The 17,713-nt window shown below is 34.2% G+C and overlaps 4 protein-coding genes across 4 annotated transcripts; 2 read left to right on the forward strand and 2 right to left on the reverse strand.

Annotated features, from left to right (window-relative positions):
* The first annotated feature begins 211 nt into the window (after positions 1 to 211).
* On the forward strand, positions 212 to 2,234 carry LOC108338009 (GATA transcription factor 18). The gene is made up of 2 exons (XM_017574636.2): positions 212 to 1,168; positions 1,615 to 2,234. The coding sequence occupies exons 1-2, from the start codon at positions 731 to 733 to the stop codon at positions 1,888 to 1,890; spliced, it is 714 nt and encodes a 237-aa protein (XP_017430125.1). The 5' UTR covers positions 212 to 730; the 3' UTR covers positions 1,891 to 2,234.
* A 4,055-nt stretch (positions 2,235 to 6,289) lies between these two features.
* On the reverse strand, positions 6,290 to 6,836 carry LOC108328751 (ethylene-responsive transcription factor ERF024). Its single transcript, XM_017562643.2, has one exon. The coding sequence runs from the start codon at positions 6,834 to 6,836 to the stop codon at positions 6,399 to 6,401; it is 438 nt and encodes a 145-aa protein (XP_017418132.2). The 3' UTR covers positions 6,290 to 6,398.
* Positions 6,837 to 10,073: 3,237 nt separating this feature from the next.
* LOC128197561 (protein MAINTENANCE OF MERISTEMS-like) lies at positions 10,074 to 12,210 on the forward strand. The gene is made up of 5 exons (XM_052879630.1): positions 10,074 to 10,365; positions 10,502 to 11,163; positions 11,251 to 11,832; positions 11,912 to 12,063; positions 12,207 to 12,210. Exons 1-5 carry the CDS (start codon positions 10,074 to 10,076, stop codon positions 12,208 to 12,210), a joined length of 1,692 nt encoding a protein of 563 aa, XP_052735590.1.
* A 119-nt stretch (positions 12,211 to 12,329) lies between these two features.
* On the reverse strand, positions 12,330 to 15,032 carry LOC108327394 (uncharacterized). The gene is made up of 5 exons (XM_052879653.1): positions 14,702 to 15,032; positions 13,894 to 14,359; positions 12,837 to 13,809; positions 12,570 to 12,761; positions 12,330 to 12,494 (listed from the first exon to the last, which is right to left on the reverse strand). Exons 1-5 carry the CDS (start codon positions 15,030 to 15,032, stop codon positions 12,330 to 12,332), a joined length of 2,127 nt encoding a protein of 708 aa, XP_052735613.1.
* Between the last annotated feature and the right edge of the window lie 2,681 nt (positions 15,033 to 17,713).

The following is a 17,713-nucleotide window of genomic DNA, read 5'->3' on the forward strand; positions in this document are numbered from 1 at the left end:
ACTACACTATTCCATTTTCCTTGGGGGATGGCAGTGGCAGAGATACGGATACAGACAGAAGTTTTGATGTATTGGGTTTGCGACTAAAAAAGCCTCGTGATCGGAGAAGGCAGATCCGTGGACGAATACTGTTACCACTGTCACGTGCCCACTTTTGACTACCCAATGACCAAACCCTCACCACACCACACTTCCTATGCTACCCCTCTCTCTGCTATAAATTAACATCATGCATGAGAAATTTTTATAAACTCACAAACAGTGCCGCAGATAGAAACTCTCAAACGCTTCCTTCCACTCACTCCCTGACTACTCTCACTCAGTACCACTCTTCCCCTTTCTCTTTCTTTCTTTCTCCCCAACACATCCCCAGCCACTGGGTCCCTCTCTGTTTTTCCATGTCTTTATAATTTTCCTTCATGCCCCACTATATTATATTGCACATACATTTGTGCATCTCTCTATTCGCAGTTAACGACAACGTGGACTGCACCTGCTGACTCGTATTTCGCCATTTTATTAGCTTATAAAGCTACCTGACAACACCCACTTCTCATTTCCCCCGTACCATTTTAACTCTTTCTTCCCGTATCATTACATTTCGCACCCACACTCCACTTCCTCCTTCTACTTCTCTGCCCTTTCCCTCTCTCTTTATCCCTTCTTAAACCCCAACACTCCCACATCGCATACCATCGCCTCCCCTTCCCACACCACCAACCCAATAATCATGCATCGTTGTTGCGGGAACTCCCAGGGTCACGTGATGGGCACCTGTACATGCACCATGCTTCACACCGAAACTAACTCTTACTCCATCCTCTTTTCTATGCCCAACACCCACGCTCCCTATTATGATTACGAACACGAAGTCTACTCCTCCTACACGCCCTCTCCTTCTTCCGTCGACTGCACGCTCTCCCTCGGTACCCCTTCCACACGTTTCACCGAAGGCGAGGAGTTACGGAACCGCCACGAACCTCGCTCTTCCGTCACCAACTTCCGCTGGGACTTGCTGCAATCCAAACACACCACGCAATCTCAAACCAATAAATCAACCAGAGCAACCAATGCCGCCTCCAACAACGACCCTCTCCTCGCTCGTCGCTGCGCCAACTGCGACACCACTTCTACTCCCCTATGGAGAAACGGCCCTCGTGGCCCAAAGGTACAAACATTCATTCATTAACAAATCTTAACAGCATATTCTTCATTTTCCCGTTATGTCTTATTTATGAACTTCACATATTTTATCATTTTCAATTAAGAGTATAAAATGTTTCAGACAAGACGAATATACGACACTACCACTTTCTTATGTTAATTGTTTATGTCAAAGTTGTGCCTTGGTAAATGGAACTGGACATATTTTATAAAAGTAACATCAAAAGCTTCTACTTGGTAACCAGGTTTATAATTACGCTTTTTTTTTTAAAGTAACACCAAAGAAATAAGTTCGTATCTCTACATTTTTTAAGAAAAAATAATTGAATTTGCAACAATATGTTGAGACATTGATAAGCCATTTATCTGATGTATTTTGAAACCCTGAAAATAATTAGTTATCAACTTATTCGATTTTGTTAACGTTGCGTTTGAATTGAATTGATGCAGTCACTATGCAATGCTTGTGGGATCAGATATAAGAAGGAAGAGAGAAGAGCATCGGCTGCCGCCGCCACGTCTGCGGCGGTTCCCGGCAGCGTAATGGAATCATCTCGCTCGTACGGCAACCAAAGCAGTTCGTGGTACTCACACTCGCAGATGGGGAACGAGTTACGTTTCATGGAGGATTCCGACGATAGAGATTCGGAGAACGGCATTCCGTTCTTCTCTTGGAACCTTAACGTTCCAGACCGAACGAGCATGGTGCACGACTACACGAGATGATGAACGATGGCGATATCCTTAATACGTTAATAATAATAGGGAGAGAAAAAAAATGACAAAAGCGAGTAGCAGCTACCTTGACGTTAGAAGACCACACAGGTGTACGTCGACGTTTTACGATGGTGATGTAGATGTTTTTGATTGCGATGGTTGCATTATGGTCTCGTCAATGTGATGTTTTTTTTTTGACCTTTTCCTTTTTGTTTGGTTCCTTTTCTCCGTCTTGCTGCGAAAGATGGAGTGAGAAGGGGATAATTCTATGTTCTTAGTTTGCTTTTTCTTTGGTCTTGGTTCTTTAACTTTCTCTTTCAGTTACTTGTTAATCCTACCTTTCTGTTGCTTCACTTTCCCTCTCGAACTCTCCGTTATATAGTATATTATTCTATTCTGTATTGATGATGACCATGACAGTGTTGGCATGTGGACCGTTTGATGTGTTTGGTGCAAAGCCATTATAGCTTTATGGTCCATTTTGTTGTGTTCTAAGCCGAAGTGGTTCCCTCCTCTTATCACCTTCTCGTATTTTGTTGAGTTCTCCATCAGGCATGGAAGAGAATTGCTAAGTGATAGTAATTTTAACAAAAAAATATATAAAATAATTTTAATATTCATTATTCTTATTTTGGTCTCCGTATAAATTTTATAGTTATAAGATAATAACAGCATTATGTCTGTGAATTAATTTCCTTATCCACATGGAGAGAATTTTCAAAAGCCATTCATACGATGATTTGATACACTTTGGGAAAGGAAGAGAGAGAGTTTAGTGCATTTAATCGGGTGTTATAATTCTGACGGTTGGATATGTATGTTGGATCACTGTTCTCTCTGAACCGGACACCCTGCGGTTCAGAACAGTAAACTGAAATGTCTTTTTGAGCACTTCACCGAATCCGTCCGGTTAGAGTTGCATTGCACTGACTGCCAACTATGACTACTTTTTTCATCATCAAATCGACCATCATTAGAGGTACTATTTGGTTTGCCGATGGACTCATCAAAATTGTCTTTTCTTATATTAACAAAATCAATAATTGACTAACAATTTCTTTTAAAATTTTCATGGAAGCTCAAGTGAAAGTAATAGTGTATTGCTTCCCGCAGAATGAGATTTTAAAATCGCTTTATTCCCACAAATATATCCGGGTGCAATATGGCACTATTAATATTTAATGCACCACAAGAAAAAAAAGTGGTGCAATAGTATGATTGATGCAAATGTTTCCGCGGCACATGTGCTCGAGAGAAAAAGTGTACTAGCATATTTATTAAATTTTGATGTTAACGTTTCAATATCTCACTTTGTTACGTGTTTTTGGTGCCCCATTTGATTCACAACAACCGTTGAACCACACGAATATAGTATGAAATAATGTTTCAGCTACTAAAGTGCTAAAAGAAAACGAGTTAGCTTCCCCCTTGACGGGAGAATATAAGCCTATTCAAATAATATGTTGCATTTATTTGTTCTCCATGCCCTTTTTATTATCAATAAAAGATGGACACTCGTAAAGAAAAAATGTTTTTATTTTTTTCATCTCTAACAATTTTTTTATGCTATTAAACAATATATAACTAATGTGTTTTTTGTTTTCACAAAATAATGAACTAAAGAAATATAAAAAAAAGTTATACGTTAGAGGCTATCCGTGTGCTCGTTTAACATGTGTAGTCAATCCTATGATTAGAAAATATGCTCAAGAAATACATGAAATGACGGAACGGGGTAAAAGGTCCATGCATGTTTTGAATGGAAGTGTTTTAGCTCAAACCTCGGATAATGGAGTTTCTTTTTCTTTCTAACTTTTTTTTTTCGATCTTAGTTTCTAAAAAAACCACAAATTTCATTTAGTTTTAAATTTTGTTTACATTTGTTATCGTTATATTCAATTGAGCCTTATATCTAACATATTTTTTAAGGTATACTTAATAATTAATTTAATTGATTAAACTATAAAAAAAAACAAATAAAGATATAAAATTAAGGACCTGACCAAATTACATTTTTTTAAAAATATATGAAGATTAAAATAATAAAAATCAAGGAGAACAAGATCATATAAAAAAATATGAAAGAGAAAGGAATCAAACTTATAATTTAGGTTATTTATTTTGTCTTACAGCTCATGATGAAAAGTATTTCTAAATGCAAAGACATGTTTATGAAAAGAACGACCTATATTAACAAAAGCCGAAGATGAAAATGAAACATAAGAATGAAAAGAAAGACTGGTCAAGGATGAACATTGAAATAACACAACCTATCTACTAGCATTGGCCATCTCCTAATGGTCAAATTTTATAAAAGTGCATCTCATTTTATAATGGTTAGACCCTCTTTCTGGTATGAATGTTTCAGTTGTGAGTTTTGTCTTAAAAACATCATTGGAAAAAGGAAAAAAAATATTTATTGATTTTGACTCGTAAATAAAAAAACAAAAACTTTTATGCGGTGTTTTTAAAACCTGGTTTATATATATCAACCTGTTCAAACTAGGTATTACAATGTCTGCATGGTTGATGAAAGAGAGGCCAAGAAAGGAGAGCTCGTTGGTTTTAGAAGACTTAGAAAGCATTGCATACTTTTTACAATGAGGGATATTGAATATAGTAAAACATACTGTTTAAATCTTACACACATTGTATTAAAGGTGTTCATAAACTTTAAGAAAAACATATTTGAGTAAAAAAAAAAAAAACTCAATCTATTAAGTTTCAACACTCAAATATATATGATTGATCGCCATGACAGAAGAAATAACTTTAAAATGATATATTTCATTTTGTAAAACACTGTAATTATCTAATTTATAAAAACTAATTTAGTTAATAATAATTATCCATGAAATAAAAATATATTTATCATCTCCTAATATATCTTTTTTTATGAGTTAAAAATATATATTATGTTATTATCGGATCGAATAACACCTCAATCTCAAGCTTTTTAGATTCTTAGACCAAGTTTTTCTTCTTGTTGTTGACTTCTAATTTATCATTTTCTAAACCGTCTCTTCTTCAATTGATTGGTTCGTACTCCAACATTTAGACTTTGTTCACTTGAGTGGATTTGAGGGAGAGTAATTGAGGGGATTTGAGAGGATTTGAAAATAAATTTTTTTGTTGATTATTTGAGTGAATTTGGAGGTAAATGAGATTGGATTTGGAAGTAAATTTTTTTAATCTGTCACGTCAATCAAATCCTACACTAATTCTCACAAACTTTACTTCCAAATTCATTCTCACTTACCTCCAAATTGACTCAAATAAACAACAAAAAAATTTATTTTCAAATCATCTCAAATCCCCTCGATTACTCTCCCTCAAATCCACTCAAGTGAACATAATATTAAGTAGATGATTAGTTTCGATTGACTTAAATAAATGACTGATGTGTGACATCAATAAACTGATTATATTCTAAACAACCGTAAAATGAGCACTCCTCTCATGTTGCCCAAACCAATGTTTAGATGGAGATAGCATATTTTTGGATTCATCATTTGTTTTTTTTCCTCTTCTATAAAATGAAGTCTTTACACATAACTTTCAAAATTTTGAAAAATAATAATTGAGAAACACTACTTCTTCATTGAGAAGTTGTAGTCTAGTATATAACTCTCTCGTTATAATACACATAGTCTTACAATGTATTATCATTTTGTACTGTCTTTAAAAGTTCTAGTAAGTGATTTTTTTTACTTAATTCATATTTTGACTTCAAATTCACAAAAATATAAAACTAATGTTTTGACTTCAAATTCACAAAAATATAAAACTAATGGCGACCATATGAATCTTTTGTACTTGAGACATTAAGACATTTTTTAATCACTCTCCAATTTATCATAAACAAAACCATGGATTTCATGAAATTCATAAATCATGTCTTTAAATTCGAGTTTTAAGAATATTAATTAGTTCACCGTGTCATGTTTGTCGTTTAATTAGTTATCACTCATAAATAATATGTTTTGTATGATGTCTATTAGCTTGTGTTCATTTGAATGTGATTTCCTGTTTACGAGAAATAGCGAGCATGGATTTGCGAGAGTTTTATCGTTCGCTTGTACTGATTTACGAGGACAGAAAAACGTCGATTAAACATCTTGCTATCTTGGTAAGATTTGCGCTGATTTAAACTTAAAAGTCATATGTCCCTGTACTATTTGTAAAATTCCACGATAATTATCTCGCTATCTTGGTAATTAATTTTTTGTGATTTTTATGTGGTTCTTGCATGTTGGAGCCATGTGGTTGAGATGAAGACGAAGAAAAGGGTTCTTGAATGATGAAGAAGGCGCTTGATATTGAGGAGGTTGATGGATGAAGACAAAGAAAACTTGAAGCAGAGGGATTGAAGAAGAGTTCAATTATTCTTCATGGCCGTGTATTCGATTCTAGAAATGGGCGTATCCGGTTGCTGTGGTTAGAAGAAATTCCACACGTTGTATTGGTTCCACAAATCGCGTATCCGATTCCAGAAATCGCGTATCCCGTTCCAGTTTTTAGAAGGAATTCCACCCAACGTTGAGAAGCCGAAACTCTTGTGCCATTGAAACCGAAACATTCCCTCCTCGGCTTCCTTCACTCAATGCATCATTAGCTGCTCCGACGGCAGCTGTAGCACTGGCCGCAACCATCTGAATGTCACAAGCAGCGGATGAAGAAGGAACGGGAAAAGAAGAGGCGGAGTCAGGGAAGTTGAGTTCGGCATCCTTTCCCTTAAGAGCAAGCGCTGCCACGTCATAGGCAATAACCGCCATTTCAGGGGTGGCAAATGTCCCTAACCAAATCATGTTAGGTTTTCTGGGCTCACGGATTTCAGAAACCCATTTTCCACTGCTCCTACGCCTCACTCCGTAGTACACACGGTGGCGACCTCCGTTACTGTTAGAGGCTCGGGTGCTTGATGCAACACATATGGTACCGTTGATGGAACGCATAGTGGTGATGTGAAGGAAAATGGTTGGAGAAATTGGTGTGTTGTAAGGGATATTTGAGGTGTGAAGGTGGAAGAACTTGAATGGTGGCAGTTGGCAGTTGAGGTGAGCCATTTATTGGGGTTAGAATTGCGATGGCTGGAGAATGGTATAATATTACAATTAAAAATATTACAAAATTCATTTTACTATAATAAAAATTTTGCACAATATTAAAATTAATTTTGTTTCTGTGGGAATGGGATGAGGAAAACACCTGCTGCTTCCGCTCGGGAACACTCCTCCTTCGCCGATCGATCCTTCTCGTTTCCGTCCTACCTCCTGAATCCTCCTCTCTCCTTGCCAAAGTGGTGGGTGACCTGCAGGAAACACTCCGACGCTCAAGTCAGAATTTTTCTCCGCAAGTCTAGTAAAAATCAGAAAATCAAAGAGTTTACCTTCTTAATCGATTGTTATTTATATGGTTTCAAGAAATATTATCCATTAATTTATCTCTTAATGACGATCAATGCCAACCTTAACTGTTCCACAGTGATCGTTACCTCATTAATTATGCATTCATTGACATTCAAAAGTTGTCTTCCGCAAGCGGCTGGATACTATTATTCTAGTGTCCGGTCGGTCTAACCTACTCGGTATTAACTCAACTATGTCCGGTCGGTCCAGCCTACCCGGCAGTAGTAACAAATTTTAATAATTAATGTTAATTTTTTAATCTTTATAAATATTTTTATAATTAAATATAACATTAACAATTATCATTTTATATTATTTTAATAACTAGGAACATTTTGATAATCTTCATTTTTTATCCATTAAACAAATTATTTTTATCTGTCAGATCAATCAAATCCTACACAAATTCTCATAAACTTTACTTCCAAATTCATTCTCATTTACCTCCAAATTCATTCAAATAAACAACAATTAATTCACCCTCAAATCTCCTCAAATCCATTGACTCACTCTTCCACAAATCCTCTCCCCAAATAAACAAAACATTAGTTCTACTTTGTTCATTTATATAATTAATGTAGGGATAGTAATATCTTTTATTATTATCAGATGAGTCTTTGTTTTTTTTTTTCTAAAAGAGAGTCCTGTAATCCCATTAAAAAACATCATTTATGTGTTTAATTCATTTAGATTCCAAAAATCTCATTCATCATTTTCAGAAAATTTTGAGAACAAGCACACGATATAAAAATGATCGGATAAATTCATAACAATCAAGTGTGTTCCCATAAACAAACAAAACTTGCTTATACTGAAGTTTCATAAAAATTGATTAAGAGACTTTGACTATACATATTAGTACGATGAGTTTTTTTTTTTTAAATTGTCCTACAAAACAGCTTAAGATTTAACAAAATAATGAATAATACAATAATTGTTTTATTGTACGTAAAATAGGAAGCTAAGATTCACTTATGAAATCACTACAAAGCAACAACAATGCTTAATAAAGCATAATGAATATCTTAACCGATCGATTAAACAACACAAACTTTTAAAGGAAATTTGACATAATCTCCTTTATTTTTTGGTTTAAGCCAAATGTGACAATAGACTGAGACCCATAAAATAATTACAAATTTTCAGTAACTAGAGTGGTTATAAAAAAGTCGAGAGTATTACCTAAACTTGCACTTATTACTTTAGTTGTAGGTTTTGTTAGAACAAAAACAATATTACCCATTGCTAGTTTTGACATGTTTCATTCTCAATAGCAGTAAATTAGTGATGTACTTGTTCTTCTGTTTTATCCATAGAGGGAAGTCATGTTTAGAACAACATTGTTCAGCCTGGATTCTCACCTGGATGCAAGTAAAATGGGTTTGATGGAGTTCATGATCTATCCATATTGCTCAATTCCATGAAAGAAAAACAGAGATAAAAAGAGGAATTCCAAAAGGAAAGAGAATCAAGCTACAAAAGAGAAGAAAAAGAAAGAAAAATAAAATCAAGAATAATTGGAGCTGCGTGGCAGAGCGGAATTAACCCGCTTTGATATCATATCATATCTATGGTATGAATTGACATAAGGAAGAAGAAGGTACCACTGGAGGGAAAGTTATATATATATTTCCTATTTTTATGGAAGTATTTTACAAGTGGTATAAAAGGTAAGAATGGATTTATATAGAAACCCAGGACTCGAAAGACAAAGAGGCCCAACAGAAGGGTGTTGCTCCCTCCACCTCTCAAACCTTCTCCCTCCACCACCCCAATTTTCTATAATTCCAGTTATATCCTCAAAGTTAAAATTTTTTATTTTTATTATTTTAATATTTTAATTTATTTAAATCTAGTTTTTGTATTTACTGCCTGGATCTATCATTTCATCTTCCATTTCCATTTCCGTTTAAGAATCCCACTTCCGTCTGCAACCTCTCTCTCTTCCGTCTGCAACCTCTCCGTTTTCTTTCTCCATTTCTTTGTTTTTCACTTTCCTAGAAGACCGTTTGGTGTGGAGCAGCACTTGGTGCGGAGGAAATCGTTCATCTAGGGTCTAGGGTGGAGGAGCGTGGATCTACGGCGTCCAGGTTGGTTCTCCTTTCACCATTCTCGGTCCTTTCTGTTTCTCTGCTTCACTGTCCACGAAAGGCCAAAACGGATGTGGGAAATCCGTTTGCCTTCGACGGATGTCCGACTTCCGTCGACGAATGTGGGATATCCGTTGAAGGCCAATCGGATATCCCACATCCGTTTTGGCTCACTGCATTTTTTTTAATATTTTAATTATTTTTAGAATTATTATAACTGGAATATATATTTATATATTTGATATATTTTTTGTTAATATTTTTTAGATTTTCTTTGACTTAGATTATTATTTGAATATTTTATAAATTTTTTTATTTGTAGTTTCTAAATAAATTGATTAAGAATTAGATACGAAAACTTTTATATATTTAAATTATTTTTATTTCTTGAAATAAATATTATCAATTTAATTGTATTTAATATTAGTAAATTTGTATTTGTATTTATTTTATTTATAGTAAATTTGTATTTGTAATAATAATTAATTTAATAATAATTAAATGGAAATGTATTTAAATATATTTTTTTAATTAATTAGCTAATTGTTTCTTTTATTTAATTTTTGTTGTAGTTAATAAATTAATTATTATTAGTTTAATTTATTTTGAATTGCATTTTTTATAGTTTATTAATGATATTTGAAACAATAATTTTTTTAATTTTTGAAATTAAACAAACAAATTATTGTTAGAAATGACAAGAACACGTGGTGCATCTTTTAATTCTCGCGGTGAGAATTCTCGAGGAGAGAGTTCGTCGCAGGGTGAAGCTCGGAGAAGACCTACCGTTTCTGCTCGTAGAAGTCGGGCAGCTCCTATCCAGGATGACCCCATAGTTGAGGAGCGAGCCGTTGAGGAACAAACATATGAGGCATATGAGACTCATGGTGAGGAGAATGCATTTGAGGCCCCTAACGATGATGACGATGAGGAGGATCATGCGGATGTTCATGACATACAAGAGGATGTCGATGGATTTCCTGGAGGTCCACACGATCATTCATTGCTGACGCACTATGTTCAGCATGTAGCTTATGCTATTTCCAAAGGCCGAGTGAGTGCAAAAATAAAATTTATTGTATTATTTTTTTAATAGAAATTTTATTAAATATTGATGTGTAGGATCGAGGGGACACACTGAAGTTGATCTCCCACGAAAAAAAGTAAATAAGTTAGGACCATGCCACGAGGAAATTCAAGACATTGTGTTGAATTCCAGTTTGATGCCTCTTACAGGGATTTGTTATGATTACGTTGATAAGGGGTTACTCCTCGGATTCATAGAGAAGTGGCATTTTGACACCAGTAGTTTCCATCTCCCTATAGGGGAGATGTCAATTACTCTTGATGACGTCTCGACATTACTTCACCTTCCCGTGATGGGACAAATGTGTGATTTGGAGGAGTTGGAGTTTGAGGAGGCTCGTACAACCCTTGTGCAACTGCTCGGCGTTGATGGTGGCACAGCAGGTGCTGAGATGGAGGACGCACGTGGTCCGAAAGTCAGACTCAGCTGGCTTAGAGAGATATATTTTCAGAGGTGTGAGTCGCATCATTGGGACTATGCTGCTAGAGCATATTTGTTGCATCTAGTAGGATGCACGATTTTTGCAAATAAGAGTGCCAGTTCTATACGCGTGTCTTACTTATTGTTATTTAGAGACGTACACGCGTGTGGCAGATATGCTTGGGGTGTTGCTGCACTCGCCTATTTGTACGAGCAGCTCGGGGATGCGAGTCTCGCGTCCACGAAGCAGATGGCTGGATATTTGACTCTATTTCAGGTACAGTTATAACTTTGACATTTATTTCATGTATTTATTTCCATGTTCGAACATGGATGTAATTTAATTGAATAATTATTTTTTTAGAGTTGGATATACGAACATTTTCCTGGCATGGGGAGGAGGCGGTTGGTGACTTCTTACGATGATACCACACCACGTGCCATGAGGTGGCAGAGCCCTAGGCAGAGTTCTACTCTCGCAGAGATTCGGTCACAGTTGGATGCGCTGACATACAGTGAAGTTGTATGGCATCCGTATGAGGGGCATCGAGGCATTCGGCCATTCTTCGGCATCTGTATGTATTCTGGATGGATTCGGATTGGTGACACCCTTTGTCGTCATTTGCCTGAACGTGTGCTGAGGCAATTTGGGTTTCAGCAAGACATTCCACGATCACCGACTTTGGTTCCAGATGCAGATGTAGTGGCCATTGATCATGTTTGGTTGCACTTCAGAGCTCACGTTGTGAGTAATGTCAGACATGCAACATCCCCTTCTGACTGTGTTGATGGGTACATTCAGTGGTTCAGGAGGGTTTCACATCCTTATATTATTGCTGTTGCAGATGACGCGCGACCAGCTGTTGCGCCTAGACAACGCCCCGATGTTCCACAGGAGGCACGACCCCATCGTAGATCGTCTCCACCTTCACCATCTGGCGCCCTGGTATGTTATTTTTCATTGTTTATATTATTAAATTTTGATCACCTTGTTTATTTAATTGTTTGATATAATTATAATGCAGGCTAGATTCAGGCGAATGGCGAGAATGTTACAGTCCTTGATATCGTGTCGTCATGTGACCGAGGGTACTGTTGCACATCAGGTATCAGTGGACCTGCTTCAGATTGCTAATGAGGGCATCGACGAATATTCCCCGACTAGGAGAGGGCAGAGGCATGTGCGTGGTAGACGGTCGACGTCTAATTGATACGACTTTGTATTTCATTATGTATCAAAGGACTTTATATTTCCTTTTTCTCATTATGTATTATTTGACATCATATTGAGTTACATGTTCTTTTATATTGGTTATATAGATGATCAAATATTTATATGTTTAAGTGGAAAAAAATAAGAACTTAATTAACAACAACTAATATAAATATCATGAATACTGATAATATAAATATGTTCATACATAAATAAATACTACATAAATATCACGAATCACCTAAGTCAACATAAGATGTTGTTATGTCCATCAACTGTTCAAATGCGTGCATCCTACTAGTATAAATAGATGACCACGCTCGTGCCTCAGGATAACAGTGGGTTGAGGACATGATATTCACCATGGGCAACGGACAACCTTCTTGTAGCTTAACCTGCATTATACAAATTACAATAATTAATTGAGTGATAAGTAATTTTAAAATGAAATCATAAAAAAATGCACTTACCTGCACAAAATGACATCCATGAACATGTCCTATACAAATTAAGCGATGTTGAGTTATATCAGAAGGTGATGTGGAACGTAGTGGGAAGATAGTATAATTTTGAGAGTATGACAAACACACTAAGATAACGTTATATCGGTTAGAAATTGCATAACCAATGTCTGGTAATGCCATCCACTTGTTCATGTTAGCCTGTTATGAATAAAAGAAGTTGTTAGAAAAAAAACAAATGTAATAAATAAACTACATAAAACGGGAAACACTTACCGCCGACAGTGATTGCACCAACAAAGAGTTCCTCAGTTCTTCTAGTCTATCATAGCCTCCTACTAGGCTTGCATATTCATCACGCCATGCACTGAGTTCTTTGTACAACTCATTGCTGATAACGGGCCATGAATCTTCTCCGAGTCCCAACAACGCAACAATGCATTTATACTCACAGTGACCATCAGCCACAACATCAACAACGTCCACAATGAAGGGGTGAGTAGTAGAATGAAACTGGTCTATCATTGGAACTCTCCTTTTCTTCATTGGTTTTGGATTTGATTGTAATTTACTTCTCATAGATGAAGATTCTATGGTTGAATGAAAGGCGTCCACATACTCAAAATATGATGGATCCCGCGTAGTAGACCTTTCATTTCGTTTAACTTTACTTTTTTGTGCACCCTTTGTCTTGACTTTATGTAATGGAGGGACCATTGATGTTAATGTAGGACAAACAATCTCAAGTAACTTCTGCTTGATGGTGACTTTACCGCCAACGTCAGCCTCATTGAATCGTTCTTCTACTTGTTTCAACTCATCTTTAATGGATAACTGAGGCTCAGTTTCATTTAATTCAACATTTGAGAAATGCAATCTTCGCCACATGATATGAAATTCACCTATAGGGATCATCCTAGGATCATATCGTGCTAATTCACATGCACACGGGACACCAAATGTACGTCTCAATACGCATCCACACTTTGAGGAGTTCAATCCTATCTGTTGCACTATTTTCAATTCCTGAGCAATGAGATCCAATGCATATCGAGACACACGTCCAATAAGTTCTCTATATATGTAGCCTTTAAAATGGTCACTCGTGAGCAACAAACTACTTTCAAATGACGCCTTAATCTTGTTGTGTTGTAGGATAATGACGTTATGAATATTATCCCAACAAGAACACAAATCACCCATACTATTGCCCAGAACTTTCTTCAGGCTCCAATGAGCAGATTCAGCCCTAAAACAAAAAAAAAAAACCTTCAACAAGTGCAAATAAATATTTATCTACAAAACAAATAAATAAAATAACATTACAACATACCTATTTGTGGTTGTGTTCCCTAAATGCATTACTTTGTTCGTCCAGAACTTTACAAAGTATGTGCTGTACGGAATAATCCAATTTTGATTGACATATTCAAAGAACAGAGGCCATGAACTGCTTGCATATTGAAAACCATTCACATACTCAGCAAACAAGCTTTCATCAGCACAATCCATCACATTTTCCCATGCATCCATCAACACTTCCCAAACCTCAGTAGAATGAACTAACATTTTGCATTTAGCTTTAACATTTTTAAGGATGTGGAACCGACATAACATCTGATATGACTCAGGGAATACATTTGCTATGGCATTCATCAAAGCCAAGTCTCGGTCAGTGACAATGACTTTAGGACCACCCTCAGATGTTAAAAATAAACCTTTTAGCTTTTCCAAAGCCCATGTGAAATTACTCTGCCTTTCAGTAGACAAGAAAGCAAATGCTGCTGAGAAGGTCAACCCTGTAGACGTCATACCCACAATCTCAAGCAACGGAAGTCTATATCTATTTGTTTTATATGTGGAATCCATCATAAATACAACATTAAATGAGTTTAACAATTTGACCGCATCAGGATGTGTCCAAAACAAGTCAGTAACAACCTCTGAATCATCAGCACACCTACTCTAGTGAATGTACTTATCCCGATCCAACAACATCATAAGTTGTTGTAGTTCAGTTCTGGACCCTCTTAATGATCGTTTATACGCATGCCTTGCGTTGTATATTTGTTTAATCGTTGTGACATTTCGATCATTATTTTGTTTGAGTGTTAATAAAATATTTGCAGGTGTTACTTTACTCTTTGTCATATCAACCAGTAATGACTTCTCACTCGTATTTAACCTGCCAGCATAAGGGTGGCCAACTAAAGTTTCAGCCAACTCATGGTTGTGATGTCCACACATCACCTTCAACACCCATCCGGCCCCATCTGAACATGGTTTACCCTTTAATCTAAACGGACATTCACATTTACGAGTGCCGTATACACTAGCCACTGCATCAGCTTTGTATTTCCTATATTTTCCCCCTCTTTCACATCCAAGTATGACGAACGTTTTTCTTCCCCGTACACCAGTAGCTATGTCAGATCTTACTATTACCACAACAAATCCTAAATCATAAGTCATCCCTCTTACCCATTGAATTAAGTGCTCTCGTGAACAAAATATTTCATTTGTTGTAAATTTATTTGTTAAATCCCTTTCTACAACTTTGCTAATTGATGAAGACAAATCAGATTTCAAACTACAACCAATATCAGAATCCATACGAAGATATTCATCCATTTTAAATAATAATCACCTACAAAATTATAATGAGCCTTATTAACATAATTAATAATTAATCAAACAAATATACAAATATTAATATAATTAAATTATATATTTGATATAAATAAAATAATAAGTAATTTTTTATATAATTATAAAATTGTTAAATAATTAAAGATGAAAAAATAATATATAAAAAATATATATTTTACAAAATTATTACATTTAAAAACTAATTATATATAACATTCAAAATTAAAAATTTAAATATAAACTAACATAAATATACGTTATTAAAATATATTAAAAATATATTCAAAAATAATAAATCAAAATATTTAAATTAAATTATTAAAATATCTAATAAAATAATAAAACAAACCCAAAATAAAAACGGAACCTTTACGGAAGACATCCTTCAACGGATGTCAACATCCGTTTAAGGGGAAACGGATGTCGACATCCGTTTCACCTTAAACGGATGTTGACATCCGTTGAAGGATGTCTTCCGTCAAAGGTTTCGTTTTTAGTTTAGGGTTTTATGTGAAGGGTTTATTCTACTACGTACCTGGAGGAAGCACCACACAAACGCACTGTAACACAAATGTATTGCACCACTTCACGCACTGTACTACGAGAGCAATAAGAAGAAGATTGCTTGATAATTCTTTCTATCACCAACAATCTTTGCAATCTGTAGTATCTCACACGACAGAGGAAAAAGTATAATGTTAAAATCAAAGAAAGTATTTTACTCAGGGACTAGATAGGTTATTAGTGAAATAGGTTATAAATGAATAAAATTAAAAATAATAACCCTAAAAATAAAATTTTACTGAGGGGCAAAATAGTAAAGGGGAGGTGGAGGGAGAAGGTTGTGGTGGTGGAGGGAGCAAAACCCCAACAGAAAACAGCCAGCCCAAAAATATAACGACAGAGAAAAGAAGCGGAGGGTTACTCCCTACACCACTTCACATTACTCCTTGCACCACCACGTGTTTTTTAAATTTCAAAACTATCTTTTATATTTAAAATATCCTACACCCCACTTTTTTTCTTCAACAGATCTATTGAGTTTTTTTTTTATTAATTTATTATATTTTAAAATTAATATATAAATATTATTTAATTTTTTAAAAAATTTATTATATAATTATATATAAATTAGTTTTATTTTATTTAATAAAATAATAATAATTAATTTAATTTATATATTATTATTTAATTAATTTTATAATATTTTTTATATTATTAAATAAACGATGGGTCACATCGATGTGGTCACATCCTAAAGCTTTTTTTATTTTTTTATTTAATTAATTTATTATATTTTAAATTAATATATAAATATTATTTAATTTTCTTAAAATTTATTATATAATTATATATAATCTAGTTTTATTTTATTTAGTAAATTAATTATTATTAATTTAATTTATATATTATTATTTAATTATTTATTATAAAAAAATTTATGTTATTAAGTAATCGGAAGTGCCACTGTGCTCACTTCCCAAAGTTTTTCTTTATTAATTTATTATATTTTAAATTAATATATAAATATTATTTAACTTTTTTAAAAATTTATTATTTAATTATATATAAATTAGTTTTATTTTATTTAGTAAAATAATTATTATTAATTTAATTTATATATTATTATTTAATTAATTATTATAAATTTTTTATGTTATTAAGTGAATTGATGTGTCACATTCATTAGTGGATGTGATCCTCTAAATTTGTTTTTAATTTATTTAATTTATTATATTTTAAATTAATATATAAATATTATTTAATTTTTTTAAAAATTTATTATATAATTATAAATAAATTATTTTTATTTTATTTAATAAAATAATAATTATTAATTTAATTTATATATTATTATTTAATTAATTATTATAATACTTTTATATTATTATTAGTTAAACGGATGTGTCACATCTATTATGTTTTTTTTTTTTTAGTTTTTAGGTTACGGATGTGATTATATCCGTTGATGAATATCAACATTTGTTGAAAGTGAAACGATCTTAATATCCGTGGAAAGTAAAATTGGAAGGACAAATTAGATATAGAATGGTAAAAAAAAAATTTGGTGGTGGGGGAAGGAGCACACTCAAATAAGCGTGTTATAAGGTAGAGCCGAGAAAACAGCTTCATGCGAAAAGGTAGGTTGAATTGAAACATAAAATATGACATGGTAGTTGGGTGGATATAAGGATTATCTTATAATAATCATATTCAACAGTACCCATCACCATCCTTTCAAGTGTGAAAGTCAAATTCCAAGATGATGCTTTAAAGTCCCCAAATCATTTCTCACCAAAACGGATGGGCAAAACTATATTGGGCGATGGGGTGGTTCAGCAAAATTAAACAAAGTAGTTGTATTTTCTACAAGCACATCTTTGTTAAGCCAACATATTTATTCCAAAACGCAACCCCTCTATTAGAATAATCTATACACGATCAAGATTGCGTGTAAGAAAGCTGCACAAATCCTTCGCTTAGATTTTATTCACGTGAACGAT

The sequence above is a fragment of the Vigna angularis genome, chromosome 1, assembly GCF_016808095.1.
Source record: "Vigna angularis cultivar LongXiaoDou No.4 chromosome 1, ASM1680809v1, whole genome shotgun sequence".
NCBI lineage: Eukaryota > Viridiplantae > Streptophyta > Magnoliopsida > Fabales > Fabaceae > Vigna > Vigna angularis.

Excerpts from the sequence above, each read along its gene's own strand:
- LOC108338009 (XM_017574636.2), top strand. The coding sequence starts at position 731 with ATGCATCGTTGTTGCGGGAACTCCCAGGGTCACGTGATGGGCACCTGT. Across the intron at positions 1,169-1,614 it reads ACGGCCCTCGTGGCCCAAAG|TCACTATGCAATGCTTGTGG; the intron begins GTACAAACATTC and ends GAATTGATGCAG.
- LOC108328751 (XM_017562643.2), bottom strand. The coding sequence starts at position 6,836 with ATGCGTTCCATCAACGGTACCATATGTGTTGCATCAAGCACCCGAGCC.
- LOC128197561 (XM_052879630.1), top strand. The coding sequence starts at position 10,074 with ATGACAAGAACACGTGGTGCATCTTTTAATTCTCGCGGTGAGAATTCT. Across the intron at positions 10,366-10,501 it reads TGTCGATGGATTTCCTGGAG|GATCGAGGGGACACACTGAA; the intron begins GTCCACACGATC and ends ATTGATGTGTAG. Across the intron at positions 11,164-11,250 it reads GATATTTGACTCTATTTCAG|AGTTGGATATACGAACATTT; the intron begins GTACAGTTATAA and ends TTATTTTTTTAG.
- LOC108327394 (XM_052879653.1), bottom strand. The coding sequence starts at position 15,032 with ATGACTTATGATTTAGGATTTGTTGTGGTAATAGTAAGATCTGACATA. Across the intron at positions 14,360-14,701 it reads ACTGGTTGATATGACAAAGA|GGTTGACCTTCTCAGCAGCA; the intron begins GTAAAGTAACAC and ends TGACGTCTACAG. Across the intron at positions 12,495-12,569 it reads ATGGATGTCATTTTGTGCAG|GTTAAGCTACAAGAAGGTTG; the intron begins GTAAGTGCATTT and ends TGTATAATGCAG.